Source organism: Canis lupus, chromosome 21 (genome assembly GCF_003254725.2).
Source record: "Canis lupus dingo isolate Sandy chromosome 21, ASM325472v2, whole genome shotgun sequence".
NCBI lineage: Eukaryota > Metazoa > Chordata > Mammalia > Carnivora > Canidae > Canis > Canis lupus.
In genome coordinates this window covers 6,065,289-6,084,058 of record NC_064263.1, presented here as the reverse complement: position 1 = coordinate 6,084,058, position 18,770 = coordinate 6,065,289, and the positions used below count along the sequence as shown (strand labels likewise).

General features: G+C 37.1%; 1 protein-coding gene across 2 annotated transcripts in view; it reads right to left on the bottom strand.

Annotated features, from left to right (window-relative positions):
* Window positions 1-1,530: 1,530 nt before the first annotated feature.
* SESN3 (sestrin 3) overlaps window positions 1,531-18,770 on the bottom strand; it is a 71,506-nt gene continuing 54,266 nt past the window's right edge. For both annotated transcript variants that reach the window (XM_025419237.3, XM_049098816.1), the window contains exons 7-10: window positions 15,366-15,484; window positions 14,348-14,538; window positions 10,985-11,129; window positions 1,531-9,363 (exon numbers count right to left, since the gene is read on the bottom strand). In XM_025419237.3, coding sequence (XP_025275022.1) covers window positions 9,277-9,363; window positions 10,985-11,129; window positions 14,348-14,538; window positions 15,366-15,484 — 542 coding nt within the window. In that variant the 3' untranslated portion in view covers window positions 1,531-9,276. The remainder of the gene's footprint in view (window positions 9,364-10,984; window positions 11,130-14,347; window positions 14,539-15,365; window positions 15,485-18,770) is intronic.

Genomic DNA, 18,770 nt, shown 5'->3' with positions numbered 1-18,770 from the left:
AGGAAGGTTATCTAACCTCTTGTTTGGAGCAGGGACTGTCCTTTCACTTTTTTAAGTAAAATGTCATGTTGATAGCATTTACATCATCACTCAAGAGACAGGCTGAATAAAGGTAGGGAAGTTCAGTAGAGGAAGTGGTATTAGACAGACTGGAGTTCAAACCCTCACTGTGCCGATTCCAGGTGCCAACACTTGGGCAAGGAAAGCTCTCTTGAGACTCAACTTACTCATCTGTAAAATGGGGTAACGATTCTTTCCAAAGTTATCCTGAGGAGTACATGAGATCATGCATGTGGAAGGACCAAGCAGACACATAAACATGGCCTTTTATTTCCCTTTTAAAAATGGTTCAACATCGTTAATGAATTCCCAGGGAACCAGCATCAAAAAGGAGGATTCTGAATTGGGGAACGTCTTGAGGAAGGGCCAGGCTGCTGAATTGGCAGGATGTGTCTCCTTTTTCTCCCCCAGACATTGCACATTATCGAGTCAGACTCTAATCAGGAAGGAGCTGGTTTCTGCCCACCCTGTGGGACAGCTGGACATGAAGCATGAAGGGAGAGGCTCTTGCCTTTTTTTTTTTTTTTTTAAGATTTTAAAAATTTATTTGTTCATGAGAGACAGAGAAAGAGAGAGAGAGAGAGGCAGAGACACAGGCAAAGGGAGAAGCAGGCTCCATGCAGGGAGCCTGATGTGGGACTTGATCCTGGGACTCCAGGATCATGCCCTGGGCCAAAGGCAGGTGCTAAACCGCTGAGCCACCCAGGGATTCCCCAGGCTCTTGCCTTTGATATGCATTTTTAGGTCACCAGCATGAACCGAAATGAAGACTTCCCTTGGAAAACCTTGCATGAGAGGCTTTACACATCCTCTGCAGCTTTCCAGAAGCCGCTCTGATGTATCTACTCGCACCTTACTATCACTGCCCATTCCAGGTGTGTATCCTGCCCTTCCCCATCTGTTCTCCTTCCCACCTCTTTATTTCAATTAGCAACAATGCTGTTGTTGGGCTTTCTCATTCAGCCATTCGAATCCGCCACTTTTCTGTATATTTCAAATGTAACATGATTACATTTCACCTCATTCTCAAACAGACATGTTAAGAAGGTATTCTGCTCCTCCGATTGTGGGGCGGAAACCAAGGTTCACAGAGATGAAGTTACTTCCAAGTTTTTGAAGCTGGGCTCCGACCCCAGGGTCAATGCCCCTTTCCCGTTCCCTGCCTTGGCTAACAAGAGACAATCGTGTAAGGCACATGCCTCTTGCGGCGATCACGATGGCCATTTAAAAAAGGTAACAATAATTATATATTTGGCACCACTTACATTATTGCAATATTCCACTAATGCGGTTATCAAGTGATTGTGAGAAATGTCACCAAAAAACCGTGGGTCGGGAATAAAGGGGGAAAAAAAAAGACAATTCTGATGTCTTTCCGAAAGCACATCTCAATCATGGTGCAGAAACGAACTTAGGCAAGAATGCTACTCCAACATAAATATACACACATATAAAAGCAAATAATCAGGGTTCAGTTTTGCCAATTTTATTGAACCAATAAAATTCCTACTAATAACAACGAAATAAATTTCTGCAAGTATAAATGTGATACAGTTTAACAAAACCCATTGTTCTGTACCTATAAATAGATTTTCAAAATGTCATAAAAAGTGCAGTTATGAATTGTTAACATGTTTAATACACAGTTCCTTTATTTCAAATGTGTTTGTCTTGACCCACTAACAGTTCCTTCTGCATCTCTTCAAATAATATTACCCATCCCTCCAAAAAAAAAAAAAAAAAAAGCCATTAAAGCACTAGAATATTACACATAAACTGATCCATTCAGGTCAGCTTTAGTCAGAATTGTAAAATCGGCAACATAAGAAAAAAATAAAACCTACTTATACATACAAAAAAGCTTTCATGGGTTCTATAATCTCCTTAACTGCTGACTCCCGTGGAGGGCATAATAGTTGAAAAGGCTTATATGGTTAACTACCTTAGACTACTACATCTAGAGCAGGGTCCGGTTTGCCAGCACAAGTTTAAAGTGGCTGTTTATCAAGTCTGCTATTTTCAGAATTGAAACTATAAATATAGGACTGCCATTTGACGCCGAAAACTGTGTGAATCCTAAATTGCATCAATGATCTATTTGATAAAAGCTTATTCTAATTGAAAACCTTATATAGTAAGAGACTGATATATATAGCAGTCTTAAAGATCATGTCATCTGCCTCACATTAGTCCAAAGTCACGTGCTTCGTAAAAAAAAATTACAGTAACAAAACACAGGACTACAAAGGCAAAACATCACAGCTTCTGATTACATTGAATAAAAAGTACCAAGGAACGCAAAAGATAAATCTGTATTAATACTGATGAATTAAAGAACTATAATAGACATTTCACAGCATGCTACATATATCGCTCACAACTGAAGGATAAAATGATGTCTAAAATTGAAAGTAAGAAGTTGGCAATCTGATTTCATGTGCAATTCAGCTACAAAGTCTTAATATATACATTCATTATGTAGCTGCCCTGCAAAATCAGGATTTTTTTTTTTTTTAAAAAGAGATTTCAAGTTCAAATCCTATTTCATAAGCTAAAGGATACATCCAGTTCTTCCATGACCAGGAAAGTTTTCAGGTTTGAAGGAGCTAATCCAAGGAGCAAGGCCATGTTCCGAGTTGACATGATGGGGTTCTTTTTTACCTCACTCAGATTGTGCGTGTGGATGTGACTATTCTATTAGCATGGAGAAGATGCCAAATGGGCTTGGTTTGCTTCCTGTGTCTACCTTGAGTTGAAAAGAGTAGATATGAAGAGAAAGAGGAAGGGAAAAATCATATTTTCTTTCAGAGAAGATCTGTGGATGCAAAGACAATGCATACTAGATAGAGAGTTTGGATCACTTTCCTTGATGAGCAAGGGTACCACTGAACTCCTGCTTTTTATTTTAGAGAACTAGTGAAATTCAGAAAGGAGAAAGCAGTCTCTCAACATCACAAAGGAAACATCTTCCTACCCAACCAATAGGTTTCCTTTATCCCTCCTTTTGATCCTTACTTATGAGATTTGGAAGTCCGTGGAAAATCTGTAAAGATGGATTAATTTAAGAAAGAGATGGATAGCCACTTTCATTTGCTAAGTGTCATAATGCACACACTCAGCTAATCAGAATTCATGAACAACACTTTAGCATTAAAGACCAGAGTTTCTCTCTCCCTTTGATAATCTTTCTGTGGAAATGATACATTCATTTTTAAGAGGTTCAACTGAGGGGTACAAGAAAAATAGACTGTTTTAGCAAAATTTATATACCAAAAATTATATTTATTATACTTACTAATGTTTGATGTGGTCCTATCAGCTATAAGTCAAACGGGGTATTTGTTCTAAAGGCTATTTTATAGTATGCCTTTCATTATCTCAAAGATTTCCACAAGCATTGGAAAAAAATCAGATATTCCTTCTCCCCACCCCACCCCCTTATTTTTCCTTTTTCAATTCTCTGCTTCATAGTGATAAGTCAGAATGAATTTAAAGCTAGAACGAACACTTTGGGACATACGATTTAATAAAAACCATCCCTTCAACATCTTTTATGAAGTCTCATTTCTTAAATGAGACATCGATTCATTCCTGGGCCCCTGAAGCCATTTGACTAGACTCTGCTGTCAGGTTGGGTTGTTCATGAACAGAACGTGAAGCGTTCAGATACCATCACAGGTTGTCATAATCTGTACTTCCACACAGAGTGGTTCATCATCAGGTGGGACAGCCATCGGTAGAGCAACATGCCCCATGTTAGAAATCTGACTAGGGCTGTCATCCCTGAACCACAGAGAGTGCACATTGGCCAGAGTAGAGGGACTACAGTGGTTTCCTCCTTTAGGCACGTGTTCCTTAATGACGCAGTCTGGATATGCCTGGAATGCAGCCAGGGGAAGACAAGACTACAAAGTCAATGCATTCCCTTTCCATCCCATAAATACTTTTCTCCCCGCCTGAGAACACAGTAGGAATGGGGGGTAGAAGCTTAATCTGACCCAGGAAAACTTGTCCAAACTCTCATGTGCCCAATTGTGTGGTACTTTATCTATGTTCTGTATTGAGTGGGCTCGTGTGATCTGATGGGACCACAGCAACATCCTTTATACTATCTCCTATTAGAAATGTGTTTCAAGGCCCAAGCAATAACAATGAAACACCACCCATTTACACGCCAGAAATGTCCTGATCCACTGAAGGGTTACAGATCACTCTGGATTGCTAGAGAATCTTAAATTTACATTCAGATAACTTGGACTAACACCAGTATTTATTTCCTAATATAGATCCAGGTTAGGATGGTAAACTCAATCATGTTAAAGTCCCACTAAATGCTAAGTTCTGCATGGTAGAAATAGTTCCATTTCTGTATCATGTATAAATATAAAGACTTCTACTCTGATAGAAGGCAAAAATCTCCTACGATTTATTAAAATATGGAAGTAGCATTATTGGACAACAGAGAGTAAATCCATGAAAAGGTTGGATACTCTGAATTTATAGGCTCTTTGGGGATGAGGTAGAGGACAGCATGATATTTTGGCAGCCAGGAAAGAGTAGAACGGTATGGGATGGACAGGCTTATGCTCAGTGCCGCATAGTATCTGGTAGGGTGTCCAGGGCAAAGGTTAGCCAAAATGTAGCTGGATGGTTGAGGGACTTAGGCGGGGCTGGGATGAAGTCATATTCTTAATGAGTGGAGGAAAAGTAACTCAGAAAAGAGAATGCTGGTGACACTCAGCAGGTGGCTGGTGATGTTTGGTTTGGATTGTGAAAAGGCCTGCAGACCAAGACAGGCTGAGGGAAGTGGGGGACAGTGAGCATGTAGAAGGTTGAGGCACTTGGGGGAAAGAAAGCAGGCAGGAGAGGGTGGATTGAATGCAGGTAGGAATTCCCAGAGGGGAATGTTCCTTTACAACAGGTGTACGATGCTGAGGACTGCCACACTCAGTGTGATGTTCCACGTGTTCTTTGAAAAACTTTTCACAGGGCTCTGCCTCTGCCTCTAGGATCCATTTAACCCCAGCTGTTTTTGTTCTAGGTCTCACCTGAGCGGACACTGCTAACTGAGCCCAATTAGCATGGAAAGAAGCTCCACACATGGGGGGATTTAAGTTCTGTTGACTGAGAGGAATACATTCATGTTACAGTACTGTTCTGAGGAAAGACTCCGTAATTTAATTCTCAGTCTCCAGAGGGATACAGTAGGGAAACACAGATGAAGATGATGGCCACCAAGAATAGATTCTGGTGAGGACAAATTAAGTAACTTTGCACTTGATCTGAACTGAGGGGCCACCTGTCTTTCAGGGTGCTGTGGAATTATACTACCCAGAAAATTTCAGATACTGTTCATATAACATTACTGTTGCATACTTTTTACTCCATGCAAGACCGCCTATTTGCATAAAAGAAGAAAAAGTCTGTTAGATAAAGAGAAGAGTTTAAGGTCTTGCTTTCCAGAGGAATGGTTTTGAATTGTCTTCAAAACACAACACAAAACAAAAACCTCATTTTACTGTCACAGTACAAATCATTTTTAGAACATGCACTGAAATTTATTTTTTCCCCCTGATGAACTGTCTTTAAGAGTTTAAAAGAATCTTACTGTTATCTATGTATGCACTCTGCACTAAAGTGGTGAGCTATTTTTAAGTATAGATCTGTAATTGTTTGCTGATCATTTTATTTTGCATGGGCATAAAAATCTTATATTTTGGATTAAAAAACTCTATAAGGTGGAAAAAGGAAAAAAGCTGCTCTGGAATAATGTTATTTAATCTTCAGAAGAATTTAAGAACTTTAGGAGACTTTATAACACAATTAAAATAGGGGCTCTGGTTCAAATATGGTTTTAATATAAAGCTTCCACTGAGTTTTCTGTTCTAAAACAGCCCTGTGTTGCTCTGCCATAATTAAAGGCCAAGGCCGTGGCCCAGATTCCACATTAGCCATCTTTTATTGTAAAAGTACCCCAGATGGGATGAAGATTCTTCCAGAGACTGAGACAACATGCTTGGTTCAAAAAAGTAAAGAAAGTAATGAGTGGTCTCATCTCAGCCTCTTTTCTGCTATCACAAGCCCATCTGAGGAGGTCTAATTTGAAGGGCTGAATGGGGCAGCTGCTGGGCCACTCCCACAGTCAAGCGATCAGCTTACAGAACAGATTCACTTTCTGATAGGAGAGTATTCAGGTATTTCCTAAGGTGATCTGGGAAATTATGAATTACAACCAAAGCTGGTAAGTAAACAGATATCAATCAAGCATATACATCAGTGGGTTATTAATTTTAACATGATAAGCAATGAAGTTAGAGAATTCACATTCACATGTGCTTTTTTTCCCAAGTACACTTGCACATTTAAAGTTTGGCACAATGTGAGCTCCAAGGTGTAGGTCAGCATATTGTATAATCATGTCGTTACACCAATTGAACCAGATATCTCTTTTAAAAATATCACATTTTAATATAAAAAGCTATACTATAAATTACTACATAGTAAATTCAATACTCTGAAAAAATACCACCCTGGAAAACCACATCAGAATTTCAAGTTTGCATTAGAGAACGTTCCCAGCAAACTTGCTGCAAAATGATATTCACACCCTGGAATGCTGTGCATGCTGTAGCTCAGGTGCTCTAGCACCTCCGCAAGTCAATTTTTCTTAGCTGGTTCACTGAGGTTCATAAATATATTGTTTTGTCTTTGTTTAAAGTTCCAAGTCGACTTATGTTCCTGATTACTGATGAGATAGATCAATGCTGAGCTAAAAAGAAACTTTGATAGAAAAGAGATCTAGGAAAGGCACTAATATTTCCAAAACCCAAACTCAAACTACTTACATTTCTGGGGTAAAAAAAATAAAAGACAAAAACTAAGTGGCCATTTTAGTTACTTACACCTTGTTTCCCCTTTTGGTCTAAAGCTCATATGGTGTTCTATGAGAATTTCTCCTCCTGTTCCATTTATAAAGATTCCATTCATTTTTAATCCTGTAATACAGGTCACCTGCACAACAATATAGGGCTAGTAACTGAAAGGGTTGTAGGAAATAACATGCCCCCCCACCCCCAAATATCAAGAATAAAAGATAACCTCAACTTGAAAGTTCTAAGGTTAGGGAAGTCAAATTAACATTTATGCTATCATCCATGTTTTGTCATTTTCCTACTTTCCTTGCAGTTAATACCATCCATATAATGGGATGCCAAATAAAAATCAACATATGGTATATACAATTAAACAGAAGAGATCTGGCAAGAATTCTCTGAATAGTATCTTTAAATAAACCACCCTTTCTTAAAAAATATTAGTAATTTTTTCCTCACATGGAAGATTTCAAACAAGATTCTGGTCTCTAAAAATGCAGAACCACCTCATGTTAGTAGGTTTACAGTCATCTTTCTGTTTTCTTATCTGAAATCAAATCTAAAAGAAAGCAACCTAACATATTGTACCAGAAAAGAATGATGAATGCAAGGGCAAAATGATCTAACAAAACATTCATCCACGATTCTTTCATGGGAGAAAATTCCTATATAACAAGTAAGGAAGTAAGTCTAAGATGAAATCTTTGTGGGAACTCTAATGGAGAATTTTGATGATATTATTTACTATGAAAAAAATGGAGCGGTTTTTAAAAAATTAGCATGTTTGTGTACAAGTCACCCTTAATTAACCAAAAAAGTGTTTAAGCAGTGCAGTCGTGTCCTACTGGATAGCTGTAAGCATCTCTTAGGCACTTCACTGGTTCATTAACACAATACAAATTAAAGCTATAAACACATAATGTTGTGCTCTGTGAAGATAGTCTAATCAAGCAACATAAACCAATGCGAAAATGTGACTTTTTGGATGCTTATTCCTCCCCTAAGACTTGATATCTTTTTAAACCAGTTGTCCAAAGAGATTTTTTTTTTCCCTGGGGAAGGGGGTGCTTTGGCATTAGGAAAATAATATTGTTCAACCCCAGTAAGGCAAAAGCCTTGAGTGCGATAAAGAAATTGGAACCAAATTTCTTTATGGCTCTGTTCAAAAGGACACTTCTGCAATGACATAATGGGGGGAAAGTTCAGCAGAGTATTTTTTCCCAACATATTGCACTTTTTTTGTTGTTGTTGCTGTTCGATCACATTAATGCATAGAAACACAATTTTTTACCTTTGAGTATTCAACTGTTCAACCTATTGTAAGAAAAACCACAGGAAAGAAGTTCTAAAAGCCTATCAGGAAAAAATACAAGTCTATTAACCTTCCTCTGCTTACTGCAATATAGAAAACACTATGAGAAAAGAAAAATGTGCAAAGAAACTTTTTGGTCAATCTTGTGTGGGGACAAGTTTGTATGTGCCAACTGAATGAATTGTGAGCAGCTCTGTGAGCACTGATTATTTCGGTGACTGAGGATGGCTGTCAGTGATAGAAAGGATTGTGCATAATTCCACTTTTAATATATACATCTGATATGGAAAACGGAAACTTCCTTTTTCAGAAGAGAAAGAAAACAGCTGAATTTGGCATTTCAGTAGCATGCTATAGAATTCATCATGATTAATTTCACATTAAATTATGGACAATGGCTGTATCACATTTCACGTTATCGCCAATAGCAGTTAAAAACAAAAACAAAAACAAACAAACAAGAAAAACCACAAACAGTGCCTGACAAATTATCTCCTGGGGACACAGATAATGTGTCCTGTGAGCAGCTTAGTTCAAAAGCGCATGCTTTTCCTCCACCAGATTTAGGACACAACATTAGAAGTTTAGAATGGCCAGAGGAGGCCATTCTGTGCTGAATTCCAATATCTGAAAAACAATTGCTTGAGCAGATTGTAAGCGCTTTTCCTTATTAAAAAAAAAAAAAAAAAAAAAAAAAAAAAGGAAAGAATACAACATACATACAAACCCAAAAGCGCTGAAGTTAAGCATTAATAAACCAGGTTCATGATTTATGATCAGTATCCCAAATTCCAACTATAAAACAATGCAAAGTAGTGCTCCTCAGTATTATTTTTGCTATTGTTAGTAATGTTAAGCATCAAGAAAAAGAAAACACATCATTGCACATGACAGCCGCCGAAAAGAACGGCTAAACTTTGACATTAGAGAATTGAATAATTTTTGATGCTACATCACAAACAGCTTCTGATGTATATCTTGTGTGAAAAAAGGCTTTACACACATATGACATTTTCGTTGGCTGACGATGCTTCAGGTCAAATGCCGAGTTATGGCACGAAGGGCATAAAGGAGTTCAGCTTGCATCCGTGCTTCCATTAAAAGTAGATTTACGTGAACCTAGAAACAAAAATGTTCATCTCCTTAGTGACCACTGTAAACAGCTGCCAAAACTTTTTTTTTTTTTTTTTTTTTACATATGGGACACTCACACAGGTTCATCAGGTTTATACAGACACAAGTACAGACATGGACATGTCTGCACAGACATCCCTAGGCATATTGATGCAGGTAAATGATGTAAGGGCTCATTTGCAAAACTGTTTGTAAACAAGAAATGTCTCTCATGAGCAGGAAAAATGACCTCCAAAAGCCTTGTGAGATACCAACCATTATGTCAAGATGTACATTATGTAATCAAGCTTCTGGATTATGATATAACTGTTTTAAAATATTTTTATAAATGACAACTTGCCTGCAAGTTATACTTGCTTCCAGTTGTAAAATCTTATATGGCTAAAAATCAGCTCGACATTTCTTAGTGTCTATGTTCATTCCTTGGGAAGCTTTTAAAAACGTTTCTTACTGTGGACTTGAAAGATACTCAGGTGAAAACCTGAAGCTGAAAGCAGTCTGTAATCAGTGTCTGGTCCTTATTATTTCTGCACAGCTTCCCTGGAATCTTTCAGAAGTAACTGAACAAGCTTCTGAGTTTTGAGGGAGATACACCCCAGCTGATGGGTTATAATTAATACCTACATATTTTTGAAATTCACTACAAAGAAATGTATTTTGAAATTATATGTATTTTGAAAACATTCTACAGGTTAGATATACTGTTAGATATATTCCCTAGATGAGTAAAGAAAATTTCTAGATACAACCCATTAAAGGAAGAAAGTCTAATGCAAACATATAAACAGGGCATAAAGATCCACTGAGAAGAGATGCTGGCAGTAAAATGGGTTATCTGATGTGTGACTGGCGCTAAGACTTCAAGAAATCTGTTAGGTTTAGGCCATAACATTCTCTGCCAAGGTCATAGAATTAATTCGTGATTATTAGGACCCTAAAGAGATTTTTTTTTACTCTCAAAAGCTTGTAAAGTGGTAAAAAATGGAAGATTCTTGGACTTACTTGTCAAAAAGACCTAGGATTTATGGGTAGTTCTTACGTTATAATGTTGGTAAAGATCCTTAACATTTATTAGGTCTTAAATGATTCCTATATATTTCGTCTAAAGAAATATTCTTTTATAATGGTACATACACACTTGGCTCAAATATCACGCATTGTATTGTCAAAATAGTCAATTACCAAATTGGAATGAGAAACTGTTCTAGTAGGTTAACTCTAATGGCTAGTTACTCCCTAAATGGAGATACCTTCTAGGCCTGGAACAATCACACCTAATACATCTTGGTAGGTTTGATTTTTATCATTAGAACATTAGACATTTTCCTAAAGGTACTTTAAAAATATCAATATCCAGATCCAGCCTTTCAAAGGCTGATGCTACATATTTACTATACACACCACGTTGGCCAAACATATAACCAAAATTTATAGTTAATACTCAATAGACTGGAATTTTAACATCTTTTTAAAAGATGGCCAGATGATACCACTTCCTTTTCTTTAATGGCACTCATTTATTAGTATTTCCTGTGTAATTTGCAGGATCGTTACTAATTACATTGGAATGTACCTAAGGTGTCTGTAACATCATCATGAAACACACCTTTTCTGAGTGCTTGAACTGACGCCAGTAACTATCATACATGCGCTTGGTGGTTCTTTCAGGATAGCAGGTCACTGTCTTAATGTAAACCTTCAGGCTTCGTTCAAGTAATTGATTAACTTCTCCGTAATCATAGTCATCATACCTATAAGCAAAATGACAATAGTTTTAAAATGACAAAGTCAAAATTTCTGATTTTTTAAATCTTATTTGAGAAAGAAAGAGAGAGCACAAGCAGGGGGAAGGGGCAGAGGGAGAGGGAGAAGCAGACTCCCTTCTGAGCAGGAAGTCCAACGCAGGGCTCGATCCCAGGACCCCAGAATTATGACCAGAGCTGAAGGCAGACGCTTAATCGACTGAGCCACCCAGGTGCCCCCCAAATTTCTGATTTATATCAAGAGATGTTTATTGTATAGCAATTAAATGCAAAAAACTCATTAACTAAATGTTGTAACAAATATTTACTGAATGCCTATCATATGCCATGTACTTTCCATGTACCTTTCTAGGCACTGGTGATACATGGATGAACAGAATAAACAAAAATCCCTGGTCTCATGGAATTTCAATCCTACTGGAGAAGAAAGGAAAAAACCACAAAAAATCTAGCATGTGAGGTGTCAGGGGGTGTTTACTGCTGTGGAGGGAAAGGGAAATGAGGCTGTGAGAAGAGGAACTGTAGTTTTAGGGAGGGGGGTGAGGCTGCCATTTGAGCCTATGCCAGGAGAAGTACCAGCAGGAGCCCAGAGGCTGGACTCAATGTGTATGGAGGCAGAGGGAGTGATGGACTGTGGCCCATGCTACTGACCGATCAAATGTGATGGGAACTGAGCCCTGGAAGCAGCCATACAGGGGCCAAAGGCAACCTCACTGGGAGTGGTCTGGTACCCTAGTGCGTTCAAGAGCAAATGGAGGATAAAATGGTGACAGTAAGTATATACAACGCTTCTTCAAAGAGATGTGCTGTGCATGGGAGCAGAAAAATGAGGCAAGGGCCAGAATGAAAAGAAGGATGAAGAAAGGATTTTTTTTTTAAGATGAGAGAATTCACAGCATTGTGTATATACTGATGAGAAAGTAAAGAGGTAAAGTTGATTCTGCAGGAGAAGGAAGAATTTTGTTTTATTGTTTTATTTTCTTAAGGGCCTGAACTCACAACCCTGAGATTGAGACTAGAGTTGAGATCAAGAGTTGGATGCTTAATAGACTGAGCTGCCCAGGCACCCCCAGAAGCAGGAATTTTTATTTATTTAATTTTTTAAAAGATTTATTTATTTATTCATAAGAGACACACAGAAAGAGAGGCAGAGGGAGAAGCAGGCTCCATGCAGGGAGCCTGATGCAGGACTTGATCCTAGGACTCCAGGATCACGCCCTGGGCTAAAAGCAGGCGCTAAACCGCTGAGCCACCCAGGCATCCTGGAATTTTAATTTTTAATTATAGTTGGCATACAATATGATATTAGTTATAGGTGCATGATACAGTGATTCAACATTAATATACTTCACAAAATGCTCACCATAAATGTAGTTACCATCTGTCACCATACAAATTTACTATAATCTTATTGACTAGATTCCTGGGGTGAACATTACATCACCGTGACTTATCTCTTTTATAACTGGAACACTACCTCTTGATGCCCTTCCCCTCCCCCTCTCCCAAGAGCCCTCAGTTTGTTCTCTGTATCAGTCTGCTTGTTTCTTTGTTTTGTGTTTTAGATTCCACATGAGTGAAATTATAAGGTATTTGTCATTCTCTGGTTTATTTCACTTAGCATTATACTCTCTAAGTCCATCCATGTTGTCACAAATGCCAAGATCTCATTCTTTTTAATGGCTGAGTAATATTCCATTGTGTGTGTGCATGTGTATACACACATACATATATGCAATATATATATATGCATATATACAATATGCTACACATATATATACACACACCACATCATCTTTATTCTAGAATAGGGATCTTTAAATGGAAGGAGATGGGAGTTTGTATACAGGTACACAGGGCTACAGAGTTTATCCATAATAAAAGAGGAGACAGGGTAGAGTCAATGGGCACAGAGACTACTGGGAGCTCATGGGATTTCTCTTCTGTATTTTCAGTTAATTTTTAACCGAAACATATGCTTAGTTAAAAATAAGTATTCAAAGATTTTATACGAGTTTTATTTGGTGGCATCTAACAGATAATCACCCATAACATTTGTCCTTTATTGTCTTGAACATAATTTATCACAATTGAATTATATTGTTAGTATTTATTCTTCCTAGATTAGGTAGGTATAATAAATGTGTTTTAAAATGTGATGATTAGGGGATCCCTAGGTGGCGCAGCGGTTTGGCGCCTGCCTTTGGCCCAGGGCGCGATCCTGGAGACCCTGGATCGAATCCCACATCAGGCTCCCGGTGTATGGAGCCTGCTTCTCCCTCTGCCTATGTCTCTGCCTCTCTCTCTCTCTCTCTCTCTCTCTGTGACTATCATAAATTTAAAAAAAAAATGTGATGATTGTATGTTAACTTACTGTCTGGAATGGTAAGTGAGCAAATAGCATAGTTAACTACCATTTTAACAGTATCTTCTAGGTAGAATGCTTGACTATTAGTTGATATTTCAGGAAAAATTTTTAAATGAAAATTATAGAAAATACTTTGCTTAACAAAGTAAATTCTAATTCCATTCCATAAAGGCTTTCTGATACTCTATTAGAAAGAACATAGTAGAGTCAAACTGAATGTATTCTTAACTGGGAATTTATTCTTTTTCCATAACTGCCTTCAAAACCGAGCTCAAAAAGGCACATTCTCCCCAAAAAGCTTTCCTGATTAGACCAATCTATCTCATTCACTCATTTACTCACTGTCCTCTCAATGCCAATTTTCTAAATTTAGAGGCCATTAATTTATATTGACTGAGAGTTTCATTTCAATATTCTTATGTGAGCTTTATGAGGACACAATCTAACTTAGTTTCATTTATATCCTAATTACCATTCCTTTAAAAATAAACAAACAAACCAGCATTTATTACAGTGAACTAATGGGGCACAATGAAAGGTTTTTAGCTGCCTAATTCTTCCAGGAAGGATTCTTAAATTGAGTCTGATGCTATCCTATCCCTCAATGATTACTGATTTTTTTTCCCTCAGTAAAGTCTTAGTACTGTATTTCTAGGTGCCTGCTAAGATTCCCAACAGTCAAACAAAGAAAAAAGGTTTTTCTATAAAATGGAAGTCATTTTTCCAAATCAGAAGTCCACATGTAATATTTTCTCCCTAGTACTATATAGCACTAAATAGGACTCATGTCAGAATTTTCATTTAGAAATGTTTAAAACTGTCTCAGCAATGAACATACCTGATTCCAAACATACAGTGAACATAGTTAAATAAAGCTCTGCGCAGCGTGGTTGTGTCAACATCCTCATGGGCGGCCATAGTGTTATAGGTGAGATTGTAGACCATGCGAAACTTCTCATCAAGAAGATGTCCAATGTCAGAATAAAGTCTGTTCACCAGGGAGAACCCATGATTTTCCCAGGTATAGTCCTAAAAGAATAAATTGTATCCAGTTACAAAATGGGCATTTTCCAGTTAAATTCCATGTTTGTAGTAAATGTAACTACTGAAGCAAGTACATGAAGATATTTCATATTTAATTCTAAGCTGATAGCTTTACTAGAAACCCTTCACATCAGTTCATAGATCAAAATGCCATGTAAGTTCCCTCAGTGGGGTCCATAGTTTGACATGCTGGTGATGAACTCTGGCCACCTCCTGTTGTTGTGTACTATGCAAACTATACCCTTATCTGGAAGAACCCCAGAAGACCTGAGAATATTCTTATGTGACCAAACCTACTCAGTGACACAGCAGATCATATGAAACAAGTGCAAAGGAGTCTGTCTTAATTCAAACTTCTACTTTCTTTAGGAGCCACATCACTACTGTCGTTCTGTTTTCTAGGGGTGGGGGTGGTAGCACTTAAGCCCATAACTACTGGTCTATGGTTTTATTACAAAATGCCATTTTATTATAAATGTAACTTTATCACTTGATTTCCTCCCTGCTCCTCTAAAAAAAAAATTGGTATGAATTTTATACAAAATTGGTATACAATTTTATACATGTAATAATGCAAGTAACTGAGTAAGACATTTCCTTTTGCCTTCTTAGAGAGGAAACATTGAAATAAAAATTCATCTCCTGGGAGATCAAATTAGACTAGGCCAAAAACTAGGTTACATCAAAAGATTCACAGACTATCAAAATGACCATTAATTTCTTTAGAAGTCAATGTACTTACATTTCAACATTTCACAGTTAAAATGACAGTATTTATTCTCTAGTTTCTCTGAATTAAAGGCATCTTATACCTGAGCTCGGAATGTTGGCAAATGTTCTTCTCCTCGTCTGGCAAAGTCCTCATACCCAAAACCAGGGTCTTCGATATATCGAGAGACATCAGATGTTATAATCATGTCATCTTCAAAATCTAAGGACAATAATGAACAATCCAGAATAAAGGAAATTGTGCAGAGAACAATGAAACTGCTCCATTGCCCTCCACTTTTTAGCTTTTCCATGGATTTCTGAAGTGACAATATTGACTTCATGGCTTAAGTTTCTAATTTAATTTCATTACCAAATACTGACAATCGTAACATTTACCAGTAGTTGTCTGGGCAAAAACATGACTACATTGAAATATCTAATCAGTAATAGCAAAAAATCAATACACTAGCTTTACTTATTTAGAAAATGAAGATAGCACAGAGCTTTGAATATGTATTTCTATGTATATATATTTATACATATAAAGCTTAAACTTTTTTTAAACTCTTGTGGGATGAAGTGGGCTGCAGGGAAAGAGAAGAGATGAAGGTGAAAGACCATCTGAAGTCTAACATTAAGACAGATTTTTGTTAAAATTCAATGGTGTTTCATCTGGATATGTTCATGGTGAAAACTAGTGCAATTTAGTTTTTTTTTTTTTTTTTTTTCAATTTAGTTCATTTTTTAGCTCATGAAGAGGCATTGAGGGAGAAGGCCTGGGAAGAGAACTGGGACAGGGAAGAAAGTGGCCTTCTGGTACCACCATTATTCTGAGTTGACTTGGGCGCTACAATAGAAAGAGTCAGTTTGAGAAAATTCATTGAGTTTTACACCTAACGTATGTGTGCTTTTCTGTAGACATGGAAATAAAAAGGGCATACAATGTATGAGGTAAACAATGTGTTGAGATTGTGATTAGACTATTATAAAAGTGACATTCAGGAAGACAGGAAGACTACAACAATCTTTTAAGACAGCTGAATTCTGTATACTTGATAATATTAAAAATTTACCACTGAACAATGTTAAGTGCCCAATGTATGTTAAATTGTTTAAAGATTATTCGAACTCACTTTTTTTTTTAGGATAGTCTGACTTTATAATTACTTTTCTCTGATTTCAACTACTGAAAGGGAATGAACAACCTTTATTTACTACTTGCTACCTAGAAAATGAACATACGTTTTCAAAATAAAAAAAAAAGCTCCTTCCATGCAAAGAACAGTATTTTCTTAAGTATTTTAATCAATATCAAATAAATGCAACTTAATAAATAACTAATAAAGAAATATTAAATAGTTTCTAAAACAAATTTTTAAAAGATTTTATTTATTTGAAAGAGAGAGTGCGAGCAGGAGCGGGGGTGGGGCAGAGGGAGAGATAGAAGCAGATTGCTTTCTGAGCAGGGCTCCATCCCATGACTCTGAGATCATGACCTGAGCCGAAAGCAGATGCTTAACCCACTGAGCCACCCAGGTGACCCAGTTAAGCAACATGATGGCATAAAAAACTAATTCTTAAATGGACAGTGTTGAGAGGCTTAAAAAAACAATGCAATTATAGTAATTCATCCAAAAGGCACAGTAAATTAATTTGCCTTCATTCTCTTTAATCTTTGCTATTTCATGAAAATCCTAGCAATAATTATTCTCTTCACAAGGGGTTAGCCTTGCTTTAGATCACTGCCATGGACTATAATAGAGTGCTTGATAATGGCAGGAAAGGTCAAGCATCCAGGATACCTAAACTTTGGAAATATTAAAATTCTTACCTAACTTCTTTACTATCCATAATGAGAAGAGACTGACATTTGCTGGGTACTTACTATATACCAGTTACTATGTTTTGTACTTAATATCTATTTTTTGTTTCAGTAATGCAAAAAGAAATATCTTCTTAAGAACTAAATTACTAATACCCTGTCAGTCCTGAGTGTCAGTAAGAAATACAATGTGGATCAGGTTAGGATGGTGTGGAAAACATGTAAACACTGAACTACTTAATTTGATCTGAAGCTTTTAAGTGACTGTTTTCTAAAGGGAAATCTTGGGCCTATCTCTAGCTAACCCACAACTACCACGTGTCTCCTCAGGCTGCAGAAGTCCTTTTGAGTAAATGGAAACACTTTGAAAATGGCATTTTCAATGCTTTGTCTCTTCATATTCATGAACGAGGTTATGCTTTCCTTAATTCAATCCATCACATACTCATCGACAGAAATGAAGGAAAAAAATTGAAAATGTAGTTAGTGCTCACTGAGGCTGCTAGGAAAACTAGGAGTTTTGTGGGCTGTGAAGTAAAATCAAACCAAGAACAGTGAGTGATAACTGAAGTCTGCAAAAGTTTCTCCCCTGATGTGTTCTCACTGCCCACACTGCACAACCAGTTTGGTTATACTGAGCAAACACAGACTCTGGGGTTGACGATTACCCAGCTAGTTCATTTGATTTTGATGTTAGTTTTTGATTTGTCCATAAACATTTTCAAGTTGTCATATGACTTTTAAACATTTAAAAATAAATAATAATGAGTAACTAACCAAATGAGACAATTTATCCCATGAATAATAACCATTTATTCATTTTAAAATTAGGAGTCAATCAAGACCTGTCTTCTAGGCAATTTTGTTCACTTAAAGAAATGTACAAAAGTCTCTCAAAGTACAAATATTTTTTAAAATTTTATTTATCCATTTGACAGAGAGAGAGGGCCAGAGAGCACAAGCAGGGGTAGGGGCAGAGGGAGAAGGAGAAGCAGGCTCCCTGCTGAGCCTGACGTGGGGCTCGATCCCAGGACACCAGGATTGTGACCAGAGCTGAAGGCAGACACCCAACCGACTGAGCCACCCAGGTGCCCCTACAAATACTTTTTTTCAAATTTATTTTAAGAAGCTAAAATTAGCACTCTGATCAACAAATCTAAAATTCCAATTTTAATTATATCTAAAGAAATATTTCAAAGTCTAGACTACAAGGAAATAGTATTTTGCACATTGGCTGCATTCTGCTGCCCCTAACATAATACAGAAAAAAAAACCAAAAAACAACTCTATTACAGTGAAGAAATAGCTTTCTAACTTCAAAAACAAAAACAAAAAAAGAATAAAACCTGGTTAACTCTGTTACCAAGCTATAGAATACTACCTCTGTAGAACATTTTAAACATTTATTTTCTTCAAAAGGCTTGAAAAGCTATTTTTAGAATCTCTACATGGAATCTGGAATGCTTTATCACACAGGTCAAACCAAGAAATTCATTATGGGAAAAAAATACATTTCTATTTCCATTTCAAAACATGGTAAGGTTATAAAAAGGACCCAATTAGCTACTGTATGGAGTCATTTTTCTGTTACTTTTGTGGGACTGGCAAATACTGGGAATGGTTAAGAGTAAACAACGAAACGATTTATTTCCTTGACTGATTTACAAATGATACAGCCTCTTCT